The sequence below is a fragment of the Corvus cornix genome, chromosome 9 (genome assembly GCF_000738735.6).
Source record: "Corvus cornix cornix isolate S_Up_H32 chromosome 9, ASM73873v5, whole genome shotgun sequence".
NCBI lineage: Eukaryota > Metazoa > Chordata > Aves > Passeriformes > Corvidae > Corvus > Corvus cornix.
Window position 1 is genome coordinate 8077067 of NC_046339.1, and position 16849 is coordinate 8093915.

The 16849-nt window shown below is 37.3% G+C and overlaps 1 protein-coding gene across 13 annotated transcripts in view; it reads left to right on the top strand.

The window, feature by feature from the left end:
* The window catches only part of ATP11B (ATPase phospholipid transporting 11B (putative)), a 65530-nt gene that overhangs the window by 22157 nt on the left and 26524 nt on the right, over positions 1-16849 (top strand). For all 13 annotated transcript variants that reach the window (XR_005602587.1, XM_039556644.1, XM_039556636.1 and 10 more), the window contains exons 5-22: positions 296-403; positions 556-684; positions 808-911; positions 2141-2188; positions 4935-4999; positions 5551-5632; positions 6574-6724; positions 8701-8898; positions 9175-9333; positions 9629-9801; positions 10203-10271; positions 11190-11263; positions 11349-11452; positions 11606-11787; positions 12513-12716; positions 12989-13142; positions 15800-15902; positions 16146-16291. Coding sequence is in view for 12 of the 13 variants with exons in the window: in XM_039556644.1 (XP_039412578.1) it covers positions 296-403; positions 556-684; positions 808-911; positions 2141-2188; positions 4935-4999; positions 5551-5632; positions 6574-6724; positions 8701-8898; positions 9175-9333; positions 9629-9801; positions 10203-10271; positions 11190-11263; positions 11349-11452; positions 11606-11787; positions 12513-12716; positions 12989-13142; positions 15800-15902; positions 16146-16291 (2253 nt within the window). In the remaining variant the exon portion in view is untranslated. The remainder of the gene's footprint in view (positions 1-295; positions 404-555; positions 685-807; positions 912-2140; positions 2189-4934; positions 5000-5550; positions 5633-6573; positions 6725-8700; positions 8899-9174; positions 9334-9628; positions 9802-10202; positions 10272-11189; positions 11264-11348; positions 11453-11605; positions 11788-12512; positions 12717-12988; positions 13143-15799; positions 15903-16145; positions 16292-16849) is intronic.

Below are 16849 nucleotides of genomic sequence, written 5' to 3' on the forward strand. Positions count from 1 at the left end.
GATTTATTGAGTGCTTGGTCAGAAAATGTCACTGCCTGTTTGTTTAAGAGAGCATGGGACTATTAAGTTTCTTCACCACTTCTGCTTTATTTGCCTTTACTTGTTTGTGTGAAGTGACAAGATTAAGGGGTTTACCAGGTTCTTGAGTAACAGCTGGAACAGAAACTCAAGAGAAGTTAAGAACTATATTGAGACAATGTGGGAAGTAGTTTGAACACATTTTCTTAGAATATTAAATTTAGTCTATTTTTTAGTTTTCTTGCTTAAAAAGTAGATTTTTGTGTGTTTTCCACAGGGCTATGAAGACTGGCTACGACATAAAGCAGACAATGAAGTCAATGGTGCTCCAGTTTATGTTGTTCGAAGTGGTGGCCTTGTGAAAACCAGATCTAAAAACATTCGGGTATGTGGCTGAAGGACAAATTAAAGTGTTTTTATCACACAGCTAAAGCTCTTGTTTTATTGCTAACCACTGTGGTTTGGTAACAATTCTGAAATGAATTCTGCTCTTTAAACCTCTCTTTGTATCTTTCCGATCTATGTTCACTTTGTTAGGTGGGGGACATTGTCAGAGTAGCCAAAGATGAGACTTTCCCTGTTGATCTGGTGCTCCTGTCATCTGACCGAGTTGATGGTTCATGCCATGTTACCACTGCAAGTTTGGATGGAGAGACCAATCTTAAGGTCTGGGTTCTTCTATGAAATAAAATGTAGTAAATTTGTGGTGCCATTTTTCCTTCAGCCTGTTGAAATACCCACCCTGCTGCCTGGTAGTCCTGTATTAACCCAATGGGCACTGTTTTACAGACACACGTTGCAGTCCCAGAAACAGCAGTGCTGCAATCTGTTGCCAACCTGGACAAACTGGTAGCTGTTATAGAATGTCAGCAGCCAGAAGCAGATCTATACAGGTATCACTTTATTGGTAAATATTTTGAAATTAAATCAGAAGGAGGTGTTTAATACTGAGAATGTTACAGGTCTTGCTAGGATTAAAATAGCTTCAGACATCTGCTTGAATTTCAGGTTTTAATAATCAGCTTGTGTTTATACATACGTGCTTACTGAAAGTTGTAAGTGACAAGTTAAATTTGAGTACTTGAGTAGTAAACCAGACATTATAATATTTATCTTTTTTTAGTTTAATTATGTACCTTTCAGTTCTAATCAGTACACTTATTTCTAGATTTTAAAGAATTAAATGGCCTACAGTTCGAGGAGGGTGAAGAAAGTTGTATAAGGTCCTGCCAGGAGATTTCAATATTATATAGGATATTTTTAAAGTGGAATTGACTCAAGTCTAATTCTAAGGATATGTGTTGGTCATATTTATTTTACATATGCTCCAGAGAAGATTTGAACTCTATTCTTCGACCAGCAAAACCTTAGATTAAAAACAGGCATATGTGTTTGTGTGCTTTAACATCAGCAACCAATGTCATAGACTCTCTAAAACAGCGTTGTGGGTAGCAGAAGTTGAATTCCCATCCAAGTCTCTTCTGAATTGTATAATGGAAAATGGTAGCTATGAAGTAGTTTTTAAAATCCGAGTATATCATAGCAGCTGTTCTTAAGAAGTTTGGAGATCTTTGAGAAATATTAAGTCTTTTAAAACTAAGATACTTAGTTTGAACAGATGTTCAAATATTTGATATTTAGCAAATTAAGGTACAATCACTATGGTGATTGTACTATATGTACAATCACAATTATGTCCCTGTTTGTAGCTGGGTCATGCTAAATATGCACATGTCAGATTTTTAAATGCATAGTAGATTTGCTTTATTAAATGAAAGTTACTATTTCTCGTGGGTAATATGCAAACTTATATTTTTTGAGGAATTATTTCTTACTGAATCATCAAGAAGTCACAATCTGTTTTAAATGAATATAATCTTTTGTGGTAATTAATCAGAGTTAATAAGCTTTCTCAAATGACTATTTCTTTGAGGGATAAATGTTTCTGTTGCTAAATGCCTCTTGTAAAATTATTGCCAGTTTTGCCATATTGGTTTAGTTTGTTAATAAAAGTTGATTTATTTTTTACTTGTGAACCATTAAGGACTTTTTTGTAAATATAGAGAAGGTTTTTGCATTTTTGAGTCTTCATGTATTTCTAAGACATGTCCATCTTTCATAGATTTGTTGGAAGAATAACTGTAAGTCAACAAGCTGAAGAAATAGTACGGTGAGTAAAATTGTATAAGATGATTGTTTAGAACACGTGGAGGTGGTTAAAATCTTGACCATCACAAGAGTTACTGTTGAATATATGAAAGGAGAGGTATTTTTACTAAAAGTATCAGTTGCAGCTGCATAGTTCAGATGGAGATGAGAAAAAATGAGCGAAATAAGTCATTACTACCCAGTTTTTCAGATTTAATACAAGAGTTCTGGAAAGCTTGACTGTTGTGAAGCGGGTAATTTTTAGTCACTGCTTATCATGTGGTAGCTTTGTTGTTATTTGTTAATTAAAGCATTTATTGATCTGGAACAATTTCCACTGACACATTACGTAGACTACAACAGATCCCCTGTTGTCACAGGCACTGAGAAGTTTTTGCAGTTGAAATCCCTAGGAAATTCCTGGTTTAACAAAGCCTCTGCTGCAAATTTGTAGTTTTTAGTATCTATTTCAAACTACAGCTGGACTGTGCAGATAAGTGCTTACATCTGTCACAGACAACACAACTGTGTGCACATAATCATGTGCTCACCACCTTTCCTTGTGCAGTCACAGCAAGTAACAAACACATGTGCAAATATAAAAACAAAGATGTGAAGCCATTTACAGACTTCCATGTGGACTTCCTGGAAAGATTTCTAATTGCTGTGGGTTAGTCCCAGCTACCAGCCAGGCATCCACACAGCTGCTCATTCTCAATCCTGTTCCTCCTGTTTTCTCTCCTATCCTGTTGTGGTGGGGGGAATTGAATGATCATGGTTTGAAATAAAGACATAGAAATCACTCACAAGAAGTTACCAAATTTTCAGAAATATTTAGCGTTCAAAATCAGTTATTTTATCTTGAGAGTTGTTGATTGTCCAGCTTCCAAAAAACTTTGTCACCTCTTCTGAAAAGGTGAAGTGCTTGTTCACAGAAACGGGTAAATCTGTTCCAGTTCTTTCACTCCTGTCATGTCCAAAATGTTATCTTTTACACTATTTTTTTTTTTTTTGGTGATATTTCTACTTGAGTATTAAAAGAGTACTGCTTTCCATGTGATATGTGCCTTCAGTCTGAGGACCTGAATGTGTGTCAGTCTGAGGCTGGCAAACATCTGTCAACTTTAGATGGGAGTGACATGGAGTTCAGAGTAAATTGAGGAGTTTTCAGTGGTTTTGCAAGAAATATGGGGAGTGTAGAAGCCAGGTCACTTGGCCCCAAGTTCAGTGGCTTAGTCACCCTCACCAAAAAACCCCACCCATGGCACCCCAAAAAACCCACACAGCTGTTTGCTAAGGTCACTGTACATGCTACTTCACTTAGAGCTTTTTAGAATTCAGTACTGCTGAGCTTCACAGGCTCAGCTTTGGGATGATCTATTAAAAAATGATTCAGTTGAGAACGTAAAACAGAGCTGGTTTAAAAGGAGTGTGAAAAAAGTAATTGCAAGTTCTGACTACTAGTGGAGCTGTATGTTCTGTCTGTCAAAGGTAAACTTGCCTGGTCTGTGCTGCACTGATTCAGGTTTGGTATTTTGGGTTTGTCGGACTGGTTTTACAAAATTGAACTCAGAAATATAAGTCATGTTTCTTATATGAAAATTTTAAATGCTCAAGCATTTAGTTGCTTTTAGTTCATATTTTCAGTTGAAGTTTGAGTCTAGCCTAAAATACTAACAGATGCACGTTTAATTTAAAGAATCCATCATAATCTGTGTGTGTAATTGGTACACATGGTATTTGTGATGGTAACTGTTACATTTGCAGTAACACTTAAGTTAAACGTTTGACTGTGGGAGGTGGGTTGTGGGTTTGGCTTTGAGGTTTTTTGAATAACTTCAGATGATACTTTCAAAGGAGCTTGAAGTTTAAGAGCTTTGTTTATATAATAGTGATCATGGCCTGCATGTGGCACAGCTAAAGGAAAAGTAGGGTAAACCCAAGGGCTTGTGTGCCAAAGCACTTTGCATATGAACTTCTAATTCTTTTGCTTCTACCCAATATGTCAATCTGGCCAGTGCAGTTGTTAAATTTCTGCTTTCATTTCAAATAGTGGCAAAAATACTTCTTTTTTTTAATTTCAAACCAACCCTGCTGGCAGTTTCTAAAGATGATGCAGCTTCTGCAGTAGAACATACGGTTCTAACCTTATATTAACCTTGTTTCTAACTAGACCCTTATTTTCACAGCACTGTTTGCAGTGAACTTAGCCAAAGAAATGAATGTGTTATTGTATTGTGATACATGTGAGGAAAAAACATTACGAAATTTTACCTCCTGTGTTAGGAAACAAAATTTGCACTCCTGTGGTGCTGTCCATCTAATTGTTTGTTTCTTTGGTATGAATAGCTTTTGAACTTTCTAGATCATTTCAGTCTGACAGAGGGGTAGGGGATTGGTAGATTAGCCAAACCTAAAGCAGCACTTTGGGAGCACTGTGAACTCAAATGGGTTCACTGCTTGCTTCCCAAGTAACTTGTGGGTCTCTCTGAACCAGCCATTTGGAATATTTAGCCCCGTCAATAATTATGGGATATGGAACAGTGGTGGGGGAGTATGGCAGTGACCAAAGGAAACATGAAAAGAAACAGAGAGCTCTGTGGAGATGTGTGGGAGGTGTGGTGAAAGGGGTAAGATGGACTGATGGAGTTGCTGCATTGGGAATTTGTAGGGGATGTAGGACAGCTTTGCATAGGAAACTGGATTTCAGTAGTTCTTGAATACAGAACAGCTGATGTTTACATGCTGATATGTCTATTTCTTTTTAGACCTCTTGGGCCTGAAAGTCTCTTACTTCGTGGAGCAAGATTAAAAAACACTAAAGAAATATTTGGTTTGTAGACATCTAAATATTTAAAGAGTATTCTCTTAAAGCGTGTTGATGAACTGTGTTTTAATTCTACTTGCACTGAAGAAATTGTAATAATCTTGCTGACTGTTACCTGAGGGGATATGATTATAGATGAAAGTAATGATATTACACTGAAGAATCTCTAAGGGTATAAAGTTCCAGCTCTGCTCTGTGAAAATATTTGAAGTGGTTTGATAAAGGAATAACTTAACTTCAATGGATAAATGACTGTTCTTACTGTTACCTATTGTTCAAGGTTTTCTCCTGAGATTTACCATGCTGATTTCCATAAAATATGTATTGAAGAGCAGTACAGTCATAGTAATGAACACTGTTAAAGTAGGTGTCAAAATTACTTCAGTAGTACTGTTTTACTATAGAAGAGTATTGCAAATAGTACAAAATACTGTCTCATAGTAAACACTGAAGTAGTACCACCTTTTGCTTTTATCCTATATCTCTCAAAATGAAAAATTCTGCAAATTGTATTTATGCAGAAAATGAAATCTAACTCTTCCCCCCTTCCTTCCCAGGTGTTGCTGTGTATACAGGTATGGAGACAAAGATGGCATTAAATTACAAGAGTAAATCTCAGAAACGGTCAGCAGTAGAAAAGTATGTTTATTTTCTAATATCTCTCTTTTTTGTAGAACTTTAACTTAGTTTTTCCTCTGTAATCTTAAAACCCTGGTGGTCTCATCATTAAGTTGTAGGCAAAGAGAAGAGAGTGTTAATTGCCTTGCCTTGCAGTAGGAAGCTATAAAGATAAAATCCATTTCTTGATATTTCATCCTTTAGTAGTGTACAAATTGGAAATACCCAAGCTTGCTCCTTGTTGCAGGATAGGTGTTAGTATGGTAGATATTTATATTGAATCTCATGATTTATTTTAAAAGGAAAAAGAGTTCTGATATGTTTCCTTTATTCCAGTTACTAAAAATCTGAGAGAGCCCCCTGGCATTCTTGTGCAAATGTGGGATTGATTATTCCTCTATAGCTACATACAAACAACAAACATACATGCAAACTTAACTGTAGTGTGCACAAGAGAAGTTCAGTCACCAAAGGAGGGCTGGAAGGATGGTCTGGCTATGGCTGGTTACAGAACACAGAGGCAGGTGTGACTGTATCCTGCTGTAGGCTGGCCTGAGTTAAATACTCAGCTGCCCATGGCAGTGCTCTTCCAGCTGGGGAAAAGGTGCAGCCATGGGTTTCTGCTGTGCTTGTTTGTAATGCCTTCACAGCCTTGCAAGGTCCTCAGGGAAAAAGAGAAGATAAGTCAGCCCCACTAGTCTGGGACTGCAGGTGTGACACAAGTCAGGTGTTGGGGTGTTCCTGCACATTAATCTAGTCTTCATATATCTTAGATGTAGAATTTCTTTCCCATTCTGTTGCTTGCTTGTCACATAGAAAGTTTATATCCATATCAAGCACAGGATACGCTTTTTAAAAAAGGTCCGACAAGGTTTTGATCAAGTCATGTAACCACAATGTGTCAACAGATTAAGTAAAACTGAAGTTGCTTGCTTTTTTTTTTTTTTTTTGCCTCTTTATAGGTCCATGAATTCCTTTCTGATTATTTATCTAATAATCCTCCTCTTTGAAGCCATTTTGAGCACTATTTTAAAGTATGCATGGCAAGCTGAAGAGAAATGGGATGAACCTTGGTATAATGAAAAAACAGAGCATGAAAGAAACAGCAGTAAGGTAACTTAGTTCTGCCCACTTGTGTATCTGAGGACCACTCAACCAGTATACACTCGATGTAATGTATATTATGTGTCTATTCGGTGTGTAACCACCACATGATCCATTTGCCAGTCTGTGTGCTGTTGTCTCAGTGATTTTTGAGAGAGTTAGTCCCATGTAGCCTCACCATTGTGTAGAAATATTTCTATCTCTGTTACTGGTTGAACTTTTTCTTCCTTTTATTAGAAGACCAAGCTTTTTGAAAATTTTTGAAAAGGCCTTGTTAGGACATATTTCTGATGGTCTATGTTCTAGTTATTGTTCTTTAGGATGTCTTTTGTCATTCCATAAAGGAAAAGAGGAGGAGAATGGCTGTTCTTGTGTATGTTCTATTGCAGTGATTTCACACTTCAGGAATTTTGTACGTTCTGTGATGTTGGGATGGTTTGGGCAATTTCGTAAGGCTGTAATTTTGCTCAAGCTCCTGCTTGCCTTCTCAGTTCTTTTTAAGAGGGTGAAGGGATACTTTAAAGTGTTTCTGAAATCTGTGGTTCTGAAAAGTGTCTCTTTTTAATTAGTCTGTATTTTTCTGTGTTCTGTTTAATTTTTTATTGCTGTATGAGTCTACCTTTGTCCGAAGTATTTCAGGGGCTTAATTTGAAATAATTGCTATGCCTGTGGAGTTTTTCAGTTCTGAATAGAACAGGGATAAGTATTTCCTCAATCTTTCCATTCCTTTACCTTTGCCATCAGGAATGTAGAGAGCCATGTCTGTTTCTGCAGTGTCATTCTCCTTCTGTCATGTCTTTGTTTTTCTGTCTGCCATGTTGACTTCCACAATCTGCTTTGCATTTCTCAGCATGCTGGCATCCTTACTCAAAGTGCTTTCCATCTCCTCCTGTGTGTGCAGATTATTCCTTTGCCATTGCTGAAGAAACTCTCTAACTTAAGTGATTGTCGCTACTTCTCTTAGGTGAATTACTGCTCACACTTTCTATCTGTCTTCTCTGGTTTAGTTTGGAAGATCTCTTTAGGCACAGAACTTGCTGAGTTTTTGTCAGCTACTTTAATTATTTATTAAATACTGACAGCAGTGCTCCCTAATGAGGGAGAACAGACATTATTTAACTTTGCAAATTGTTGACTACTTTTACGCTTCCTTTATTTAAAATGTTCTCCTGCACCAATATCTGGTGGAGTTAAAAGAGGTGGCCTGGTTTTTGTCATCTCTAATCTCTTGCTCAGTATTCAAGTGTTGGTAAGAGTCTTCCCAAAGTACAATTTAGATACTGAGTTTGTTGTGCAGATGAAAGAGACTGTAGTGTTGCATTTTAGGGTTTGTTAAAATTATCATACCTAGTAAAGAGAAGTTTCTATCCTGTTACATAGGTGTTTGCCTGGAATGTGTGTGTGGAACACAATGATTTGAAGAGGCATAAAAGAAATCCCTTTCTTTTCGTGTTGTCTGGATCACTCAAGTCACTGGGGAATGCCAGCAGACAGGAGCCCTCTTGACTTTGCTGTCCTGAAACAACAGAGTACTTGCAGATTCCTCTGGCAGCATGGAAAATCACTTGTTTGCCTCACAATTCAGGGTTCTGTAGAAAAGCTTTTATGAATCATGCTGTTTGATGGAATGGGGAACACATTCGTTTTTCAGACCAAACCCTTTCAGAGTTCAAAACCAGAATCACCATGACAATTAGTATTAATTGGCAGCCCTCCTGACAGATTCAGTAGAGAGATAAAAATTAATGAACTTGTGAATTGAAACCTCCAGTCACAGCTTAAGGCAGACTTTTTGCATCAGTGTGAAGGCGTGTTACTGGGGCAACCTGCAAATGCCTGTGTTGTCTCTCTCATGTGTACGTGGGACTTGGGCTTCTCTGGCTCTCCCAGTTTGTCATTTTTCATGCATATTGAAGCCTAATTAAGTCACCATGTTTCACCTGATCACTGTGGTAATCTTCACGTTTTCTTTTTTTCTATTGTAGATTCTGAGGTTTATTTCAGATTTTCTTGCTTTTCTGGTACTTTACAATTTTATCATACCTATTTCACTCTATGTGACTGTTGAGATGCAGAAATTTCTTGGATCTTTTTTTATTGGCTGGGATCTTGACCTCTATCATGAAGAAACAAACCAGAGAGCACAAGTAAATACTTCAGACCTCAATGAGGAATTGGGACAGGTAGAGTAAAAAATATGTTGTCTGTTGGGTTTTTTTAACCTATTTTCTACTTAGTTTTCAGTACTAAAATCTGTTATTGCAGACTTTTTGTTACCTGTGATTTGATTTCTGATTAATTTTAAAATAAGGTACAAAGATGTGATGGCAGAAGTTAAAATTCTTATATGATTTAAAAAATGTGTATAATAGAGTGTGAGTGGATATTATTGTATCTTTTTTCTTCTAACAAGTACATGCGATTCCAAGTCTGGGTTTTTTTGTTTTATTTTATAAAAGGTAGAGTATGTGTTTACAGACAAAACTGGTACATTAACTGAAAATGAGATGCAGTTCCGGGAGTGCTCCATTAATGGCATAAAGTACCAAGAGGTCAATGGTAAACTAACTCCAGAGGGATTTTCTGAAGATTCTCCAGATGGAAATAGGCATGGTTTGGTAAGGCTCTTTGGTTTTCCCATCATTAGTCATCCTAGATGGAAAGTGTTTTATTTCAGAGAAATATTCTTGTACCATTAACATAAAAAAGACAAGCACCAAACATAAATCAGAATTTCTGAATAGTTAGAAGCTTTTAAGTGTTAATGGGCAAATAATATTTATTAAACATGTTGAGATGTGATTATTAAATATTAAATGCTTGACAGATTTTTAAGTAAAAACATTTTATTAAGTGTGTTCAAAACTGTGTTGTTATGTAAATGTTACAAATCAAGTTTTTTCTTTCTTACAGGTGAAAGAGGAAGAGCTCTTCTTGAAAGCAGTTTGTCTGTGTCATACAGTGCAGATCAATGCAGATCAGACAGATGGTGCTGATGGTCCCTGGCATGCCAACGGAATAACATCCCCGTTGGAATATTACGCTTCTTCACCAGATGAGAAGGCTTTAGTGGAAGCTGCAAGCCGGTGAGCAGCCCTGCCAGGACTGTCTGAGACAGGATCTGCCTGCGAGGGCAGGCTGTCCATGGGGAGAGCAACCGTAAAAATGGCTCAGGACATTGGTGAAGCCCAGGGCCTGGCACTGACACTTTACTGGGAAACCATTCAAATGTGAAATACACAACCCCCTAGGTGTATTATAAAGTGATGATTTGAAATATTTATGAAAATACTTGAGAAAATACAGTGGTCAGAGTATGATGTGAATAAAATACTGCAGAAATGGGCATTCTTATTTTGCCCTAGAAGCAGAGAAGAGTAATGGGGTGTAAGAGTCTCTCCTTTTTTTCCCTGCCGTCTTCCCATCCCTCCATTAATAGGCATTTTGTCTAAAGTGATAATTAAATGTATATTTCCTTTACTTTTAGGGTTGGAGTAGTATTTACTGGAATTAGTGGAGACAGTATGGAAGTAAAAAGTCTTGGAAAACCAGAGAGGTATTTGTTTTTATTCCTTGATTATTTTGAAGGACAGAACAGTAGTGAAGATTAATGTAATGTTCTCCTCTTAATCCTCTCTGTTCATAAGCAAACCTTGCCTTTCCACAGCGTGCTCTGTTTAATGCTTTTCCCTTGATGTCTTCAAGACACCTTGCATCTTATTCCTTACCAATTGTAGCTGAGATGCAAGAATTTTGTGTGAGTTACTCTGTGTAGGTGTGTGTTGTAACAGTTTGTATCTTTACCCATTCCTCAAAGGTTGAGACTGTAGCAGAGTTGGGAAACTGAATTGCTTTTTCAAGCCTTGTTTCAGCTCTAGAAATTCCCAGAATCAGTCTCATCAGTGCATAATCTAATTAGATATTTTAAACTTTCCCAAAATGAGTACAAATTATCGGTAACTGTGTAACTCCTTTTACCCATCTGATCTGTGTCAGCTAGTTGGCAGTACTTTGAAGTTAAATGTCTAAAATTAATTTTCTAAGCTAGTGGTAACATAACAAAAACTAGTCCCCTTACCAGGGCGCACACACTTTTTTGACAGTGAAGATTTTTTACAGATGTCAGAAACAAAATACAGTTTCCAAAGTTATACTTGAAGTAACAACAGAAGGATGAAGAAATAGATAAGAGCTGTTTGTAATCTCCGAATGTCAAGTTAGTATTCAGGAAACTATTCCTGTTGGTAGAAGAACCTTTTATTCTTACAGAATGGAGTTAAGCATATATAAACTGATAAAAAACAATGAACAGTGTTATTCAGTAGTGGTAGCATTGCTTTCAGAGTTTCTGTATAAAAATGACACTTTGAGGAAAGGTCTGTGGTGTAAGAGTCTATTTATAAGTAATTGTCTTTGGAAATTTATTTCTAAAAGTATTTTCTTCCCGTTCCTTCTTTTAAAACACAAAATACAGGTATAAATTGCTTCATGTTTTGGAGTTCGATCCAAATCGCAGACGAATGAGTGTCATTGTAGAGAGTCCCTCAGGTAAGTGATCACAAATTGCACAAGCAGCACTTGAGAGCTTCCTAAATGGCATTATTTTTAATTTTAGTTCTATCTGACTTTCTAGGGGAGAAGCTTTTATTCACAAAGGGAGCAGAGTCTTCCATTCTTCCTCGTAGCAAGAGTGGAGAAATAGACAAAACAAGGATACATGTGGATGAATTTGCTTTGGTAAGTGTATGTGCTTGCCCAGCTCCCAGCCTCAGCTGATCAGAAGGAAATTCATGCACTATGAATTGTGACTTGTAGTGAAAAAATTGCTGGTGACATCTTCTTAGATGGAAATCTTGTCTACTCTGAATGTAGTCTTTTATTTTCTCACAGAAGGGCCTAAGAACTTTGTGCGTGGCCTACAGAAGATTCACACCCGAGGAGTACCAGGAAATTGGCAAACGCCTTCATGAGGCCAGGACTGCCTTACAGCAGCGGGAAGAGAGATTAGCAGATGTGTTCAACTTCATAGAAAGGGATCTGGAATTACTTGGGGCTACAGGAGTAGAAGACAAGTATGCAGTGGAGTTACTGCTCTCTACGCTCAAACCCAGCGAGTTTAGGATTTATACCTGAAATACGAAGTGTGAAAAACTCTCCCACTATGACCAAAAGTTCTGTGCTGTTCTTGTTTAGTATATTTACCTTTGGATTGAGGCACATTCGAAACAAAACTAGTACCAACTGATTCTTTTATAATAGCAATGATGCAGTGTGTGTTGCATCAGGAGAGTTTTCATGTATGTGAAATGGAACAGTTGCAGTAAATATTTAGTGTGGCAGCAAATTCCTTGGGAAAGCTTCTACACACAGCTCCTTTGCAAAGCATTCTGCTTCTGCTTGTGCTCTGTAGGTCACAGGGTGTGTTGCACACTGAAGTGAGCACATGGGGCATGAGAAGCTTTTCATGCACCGCAGTAGCCAGGAATTACTGTGGACTGTTCTGAAGCTTCTCAAGTGCAGTGATGGTGCCTAGTTTAAATCAAGATATGCTTATTACAAGGTTTTGATCCCTTAGCGGGATTGAAGTTTAGTTTTTGTTTCATCAAGGCCTTTGTTTTGTTGCTGATAGCAGAATATCATCTGCCAGACTATGATTCTCTGATGATACATGTAACATTGGAAAGGGAGACTTAACTCACCATGACAGTGGGGTTACAGTGGTAACATGGAGTTACAGTGTGAGCTCTTTTGTTTGTAAAGTGTTCAGTTGGTTATTTAAGATTTTTCTTGTTTCTAGACTGCAAGAGAAAGTCCAAGAAACCATAGAAGCCCTCAGGCTGGCTGGTATCAAAGTGTGGGTGCTCACTGGAGACAAGCACGAAACAGCTGTTAGTGTCAGTTTATCCTGTGGACACTTTCACAGAACCATGAACATCCTTGAGCTTGTGCAGCACAAGTCAGACAGTACCTGTGCAGAACAACTGAGGCAGCTAGCCAAGAGGTAAAATACCTGACATGTCACTATCTCAGTGATGATCTTAGCTTGGGTTGCTTTCATTTTTAAATTTTATGGCAGTCTCTTTGATGCATGTGCCAAACAAAGAAGTTGCCTTTTAAAAAAACTATTTATTAATATAAAAACAGGCTGGAAGAAGCAGTCTCTCTGACAGATTAACTCCTTTGCTTATTGTCTGGCCAACAACATAATTTATAGCAAAATTGGAATTTTACTGTTAACACCAGTACAAAGTCAACATTTTTGTCCCCAAATAGAATAAAGGAAGACCATGTTATCCAGCATGGACTGGTTGTGGATGGGACCAGCCTCTCTCTTGCACTCAGGGAACATGAAAAACTGTTCATGGAAGTTTGCAAAAACTGTTCTGCAGTGTTGTGCTGTCGCATGGCACCCCTTCAGAAAGCAAAGGTAAGTGAGAGTGTAATCAGGATTGCCTTTGAAGTATTTTTATCATGCTTTGAAGAGGCAAGGATTTCTGAAACGGTTTTGTTTGTTTGTCTGACCTTTTTTGACTTCCGAATCCTTGTTAAATTCAGTTGGTGTGGAGTAATTTGCTCAGAAGTTTCTACATGTGTGTTTGAAAATTTGCAAGTGAATGGAGAAGTCAAAATACTGCCCCAAGCTCATCTTTATTCTGCCTCGAGTGTTCAGTAAGGCAGCATCTCACCTGATCACCTGCATGCTTTTGCCTTAGCTGCTCCATCACTTCTCCAAACCAAAAAAGCTGCATTGAAAATTTGTGAACCTGTAAGGAGCAACTGTGCTTCTCTAAATTCTTTTAAAATACCCAAGTTTGAGGAGGAAGTAAAAGGGAAGCCAAGACCTAGTCTTCAGTAGAGATTTGCCTTAATGCTCTCATCTAATACCATTTTTCCTTCACATGTACTGAATTTTACTCAAATACCTGTTGGATGAGATTCAAATTCAGATTTTGTGATTTTTTTTTTTTTTTTTTTTTTTTTTACTCCAGAAAGCTAAGCTATGAAGGACTGTAATATTCTTTCCTTTTGAAGTTTTCTCTTCATGAAAAGGCATCTCTTTACCTTAAAGGACTAGGAAACTGTTCTGTGAGGTACTAGATGTGCAAGAGGGCAGGCTGTTTTACTGTAGCTTTTTTACCTGTTTTGAGGTCACTCTTCCTGCTTCCAGCATTTGGCCAGAGTTCTAATGCAGTCTTTAGAATCAAATCAGTATAGAACTGTTCACCTGGTATAGTGCTAGTTTCAGTAAAATGTTAAAAGGAAGTTGTAGCTACACAGAGTAAACCAATCTGTTGGATATGTCCAGTCTGTACATTCTTTTAGCTGAAACTTTTGCCATCCTCTTTCTTCAAGGTGCAGTTACTTGTCAGTGTCAGGTCCTTGTTCTTATTTTGTCATTTAACTTGATTTATGTTTTGTACTGCTTTCCTTAATTCCTCTCCTCTCCAGCAGATAATGGATATTATTTCCTGTCTTGAGTCATGAAGTACAGTAAAATGTAATTTTGATAGCAGTGACTTTTTAGTTTCAAACATTGAAGTATATAAATGACCAAGACAAATGCCATACAACTTGAAGTGCAGGGAAGTTTAGTCTAGTCTAGCACATGATTTTTTGCTGTAGGCAGCCTTTTTGTAAGGTTTATTCCAAGATTAAGCTGGAACTCAGCTTAATATTTCCTGCATCTTTAATTATAATGAGTGTTAATGTATGGTTAGCAGTCTCACTACTAATTTTGGTATGTTTTATGACTCAAAACCTTTTTTAAACATCATCATGTCAGTCCTTTGGAGCTGCTGCCAATTGCTGCTGTTAAAATTTGCCAGAGGATTTGCCTTGACCTTTTCACAGAGATGGTTGTCTGTCTAAATTACCCAGGCCTTGGGGATCTTCAGAGGACTTATCTGGGCAATGTCCTGCAGCCTTGTTACCTCTCTGGGGCTGCTTCCTAGGATCTAATGCTAAATGTACTTGAAATAATTACCCCTTAGGAATGGGGAACCTTTAAACATGAATATTAATACCTGCAATTAGGGAATGTATTCCCACAATCAGGTGGATTTCTCTGGGCTGGGGGCTGTGTTTCATCACTGTTGTGTTCCTCGTGTGAAGTGAATTCCCACTCCTGTGAATCAATGGCCCTGACACTGTCAGCTACGACTCAATTACTCCAATACAGTTTTTTGTGTCTGCTTAACCTCATGCAGTTGCTTCATTGGTATTTCCACTTTGGGGTTTCTGGAACTTGAGGGGGAAAATGTTTTTCATACATATTTATTTTCTTGGTTTGGGAAAACCTCTTGATCTGCATTCATACCTTTGCCTGCAGCCCTTTTACAAGTGAATTAGTGAAGCTTCTGTCTTAAGCTAGAGCTCTGTGGGAGGTTAATGAATCACTAATTCACCTTAACCAAAAACCTCATCTAACTCCTCTGTATTTAGAATATTATTGACACTTACATTGAAGATCTGATACCACTGCTCCTCTTCTGAGTATTTTAGGGCCTTGCATGTCAACAATTTTTTCCCTCATTCTGTCATATTTTCTTGTTTCTTTGTCAGTTGAGAATACCCCTTGGTGATAATGAAGTTGCATTAGAAAGAAGCTATTTTCCTTAATAACAGTGTATTGATCTTTTAGCTAATGCATTTGCTTTTTCAAATTCTTCTTTCACCTGGATTAGTTCCATTAATTATAAATATGAAGAATCTGGGTTATTAAAGGGCACTAAAATTGTATTACTCAGTAAGTAAATTTTCAGTTCCAAATGTGACTTGACTTGACTTTGTTTTGTATGATAAAGCTCCAAACTAAGAGTTGTAAAAGAGCAATGAAATAAGAACAGGAAAATAGGCTCAAGGCAGATAAAATATTTAAATCAGGCTTGTGCTCCAAAAAAGGCAGCTTTCCTAAAGAAGGAATTAACATATGCATGTGATATGCCAAAGATTTTTTTTTACCCAAACATGCATGTTCATAAAACATATTAATTATATCTACAGATATGCAGCTAACTGAGATACTTGGGAATTGGTTTGTAGGTAAACTGTCTAATCTGAGAGTGTTTCATTTTCTTTTTCCAGGTAGTTCGACTGTTAAAAACCTCTCCAGAGAAGCCCATAACGTTAGCAATTGGAGATGGTGCTAATGATGTGAGCATGATCCAGGAGGCACATGTTGGCATAGGTAACTTGATTTTGTCAGAAGCAATAGAGGCTTTTTAATATTTGAAGCAGCATCAAATGAGCTTTTTCATTTAGATGTAAGTGTGAGAATTAATGTCTTCTTTTGCAACAGAAAGCAGCTGAAGTCCTTACAATGTCGAAGTGCGAGAAAACAGAACTGTAGCTTTAGATGTATGTTGTTGGGTTTTTTAAATTTGAGTTTTTGTTATACTTAACCTGTTTTGTGTTTTTTTCCCCCAAACAGGAATCATGGGCAAGGAAGGAAGGCAAGCTGTAAGAAATAGTGACTATGCAATAGCACGGTTTAAATTCCTCTCCAAGTTGCTTTTTGTTCATGGGCACTTTTACTATATTAGAATAGCAACCCTTGTACAGTACTTTTTTTATAAGGTGAGTTTTTTTCCCCAGTAAGAAATTTTTTTCAGATCTGAGATTTTTGTCAGGATCAGGTTAAATATCTTTGTTCAAACATGTTTTCTGGGCTTTTTTATTTTACATTTTAGAACCAAATGCAGTAGTTTAACTATGAAATTTTTCAGTCTTTCCACCTAGAAATAGGCTTTAGGTACCACAGTGAGTTTGTCTAGGCCAAGAGGCAGATGTGTTTGTTTTCTCAAGGCAGGGCTTTTGGTTGGTTGGTTGGTTGGTTGGGATGGTTTTGGTTTTTTTTATTTGATCATCAGTTTTCTTAACAAGTCAAAACTCACCATCTTCATGGAATTTTATCTGGGATTTCAGCTTTAGCTCCCAAGTCCCTTTTTATTTCCTTTCATTTAAAGGCAATAGCATGGTGTTATATTTTGGATTCTGCTTTGTTTGCTCCCATGCAACAAACTCACAATGAGCAGGGCACAGTTTTCTTGAAAGAAATGTGGAATCTATTTTAATTCTTAAAAAGGAACTGAGGGGAAAATGAATGGATTTCTTCTACTTTAGTACTATTTAGAC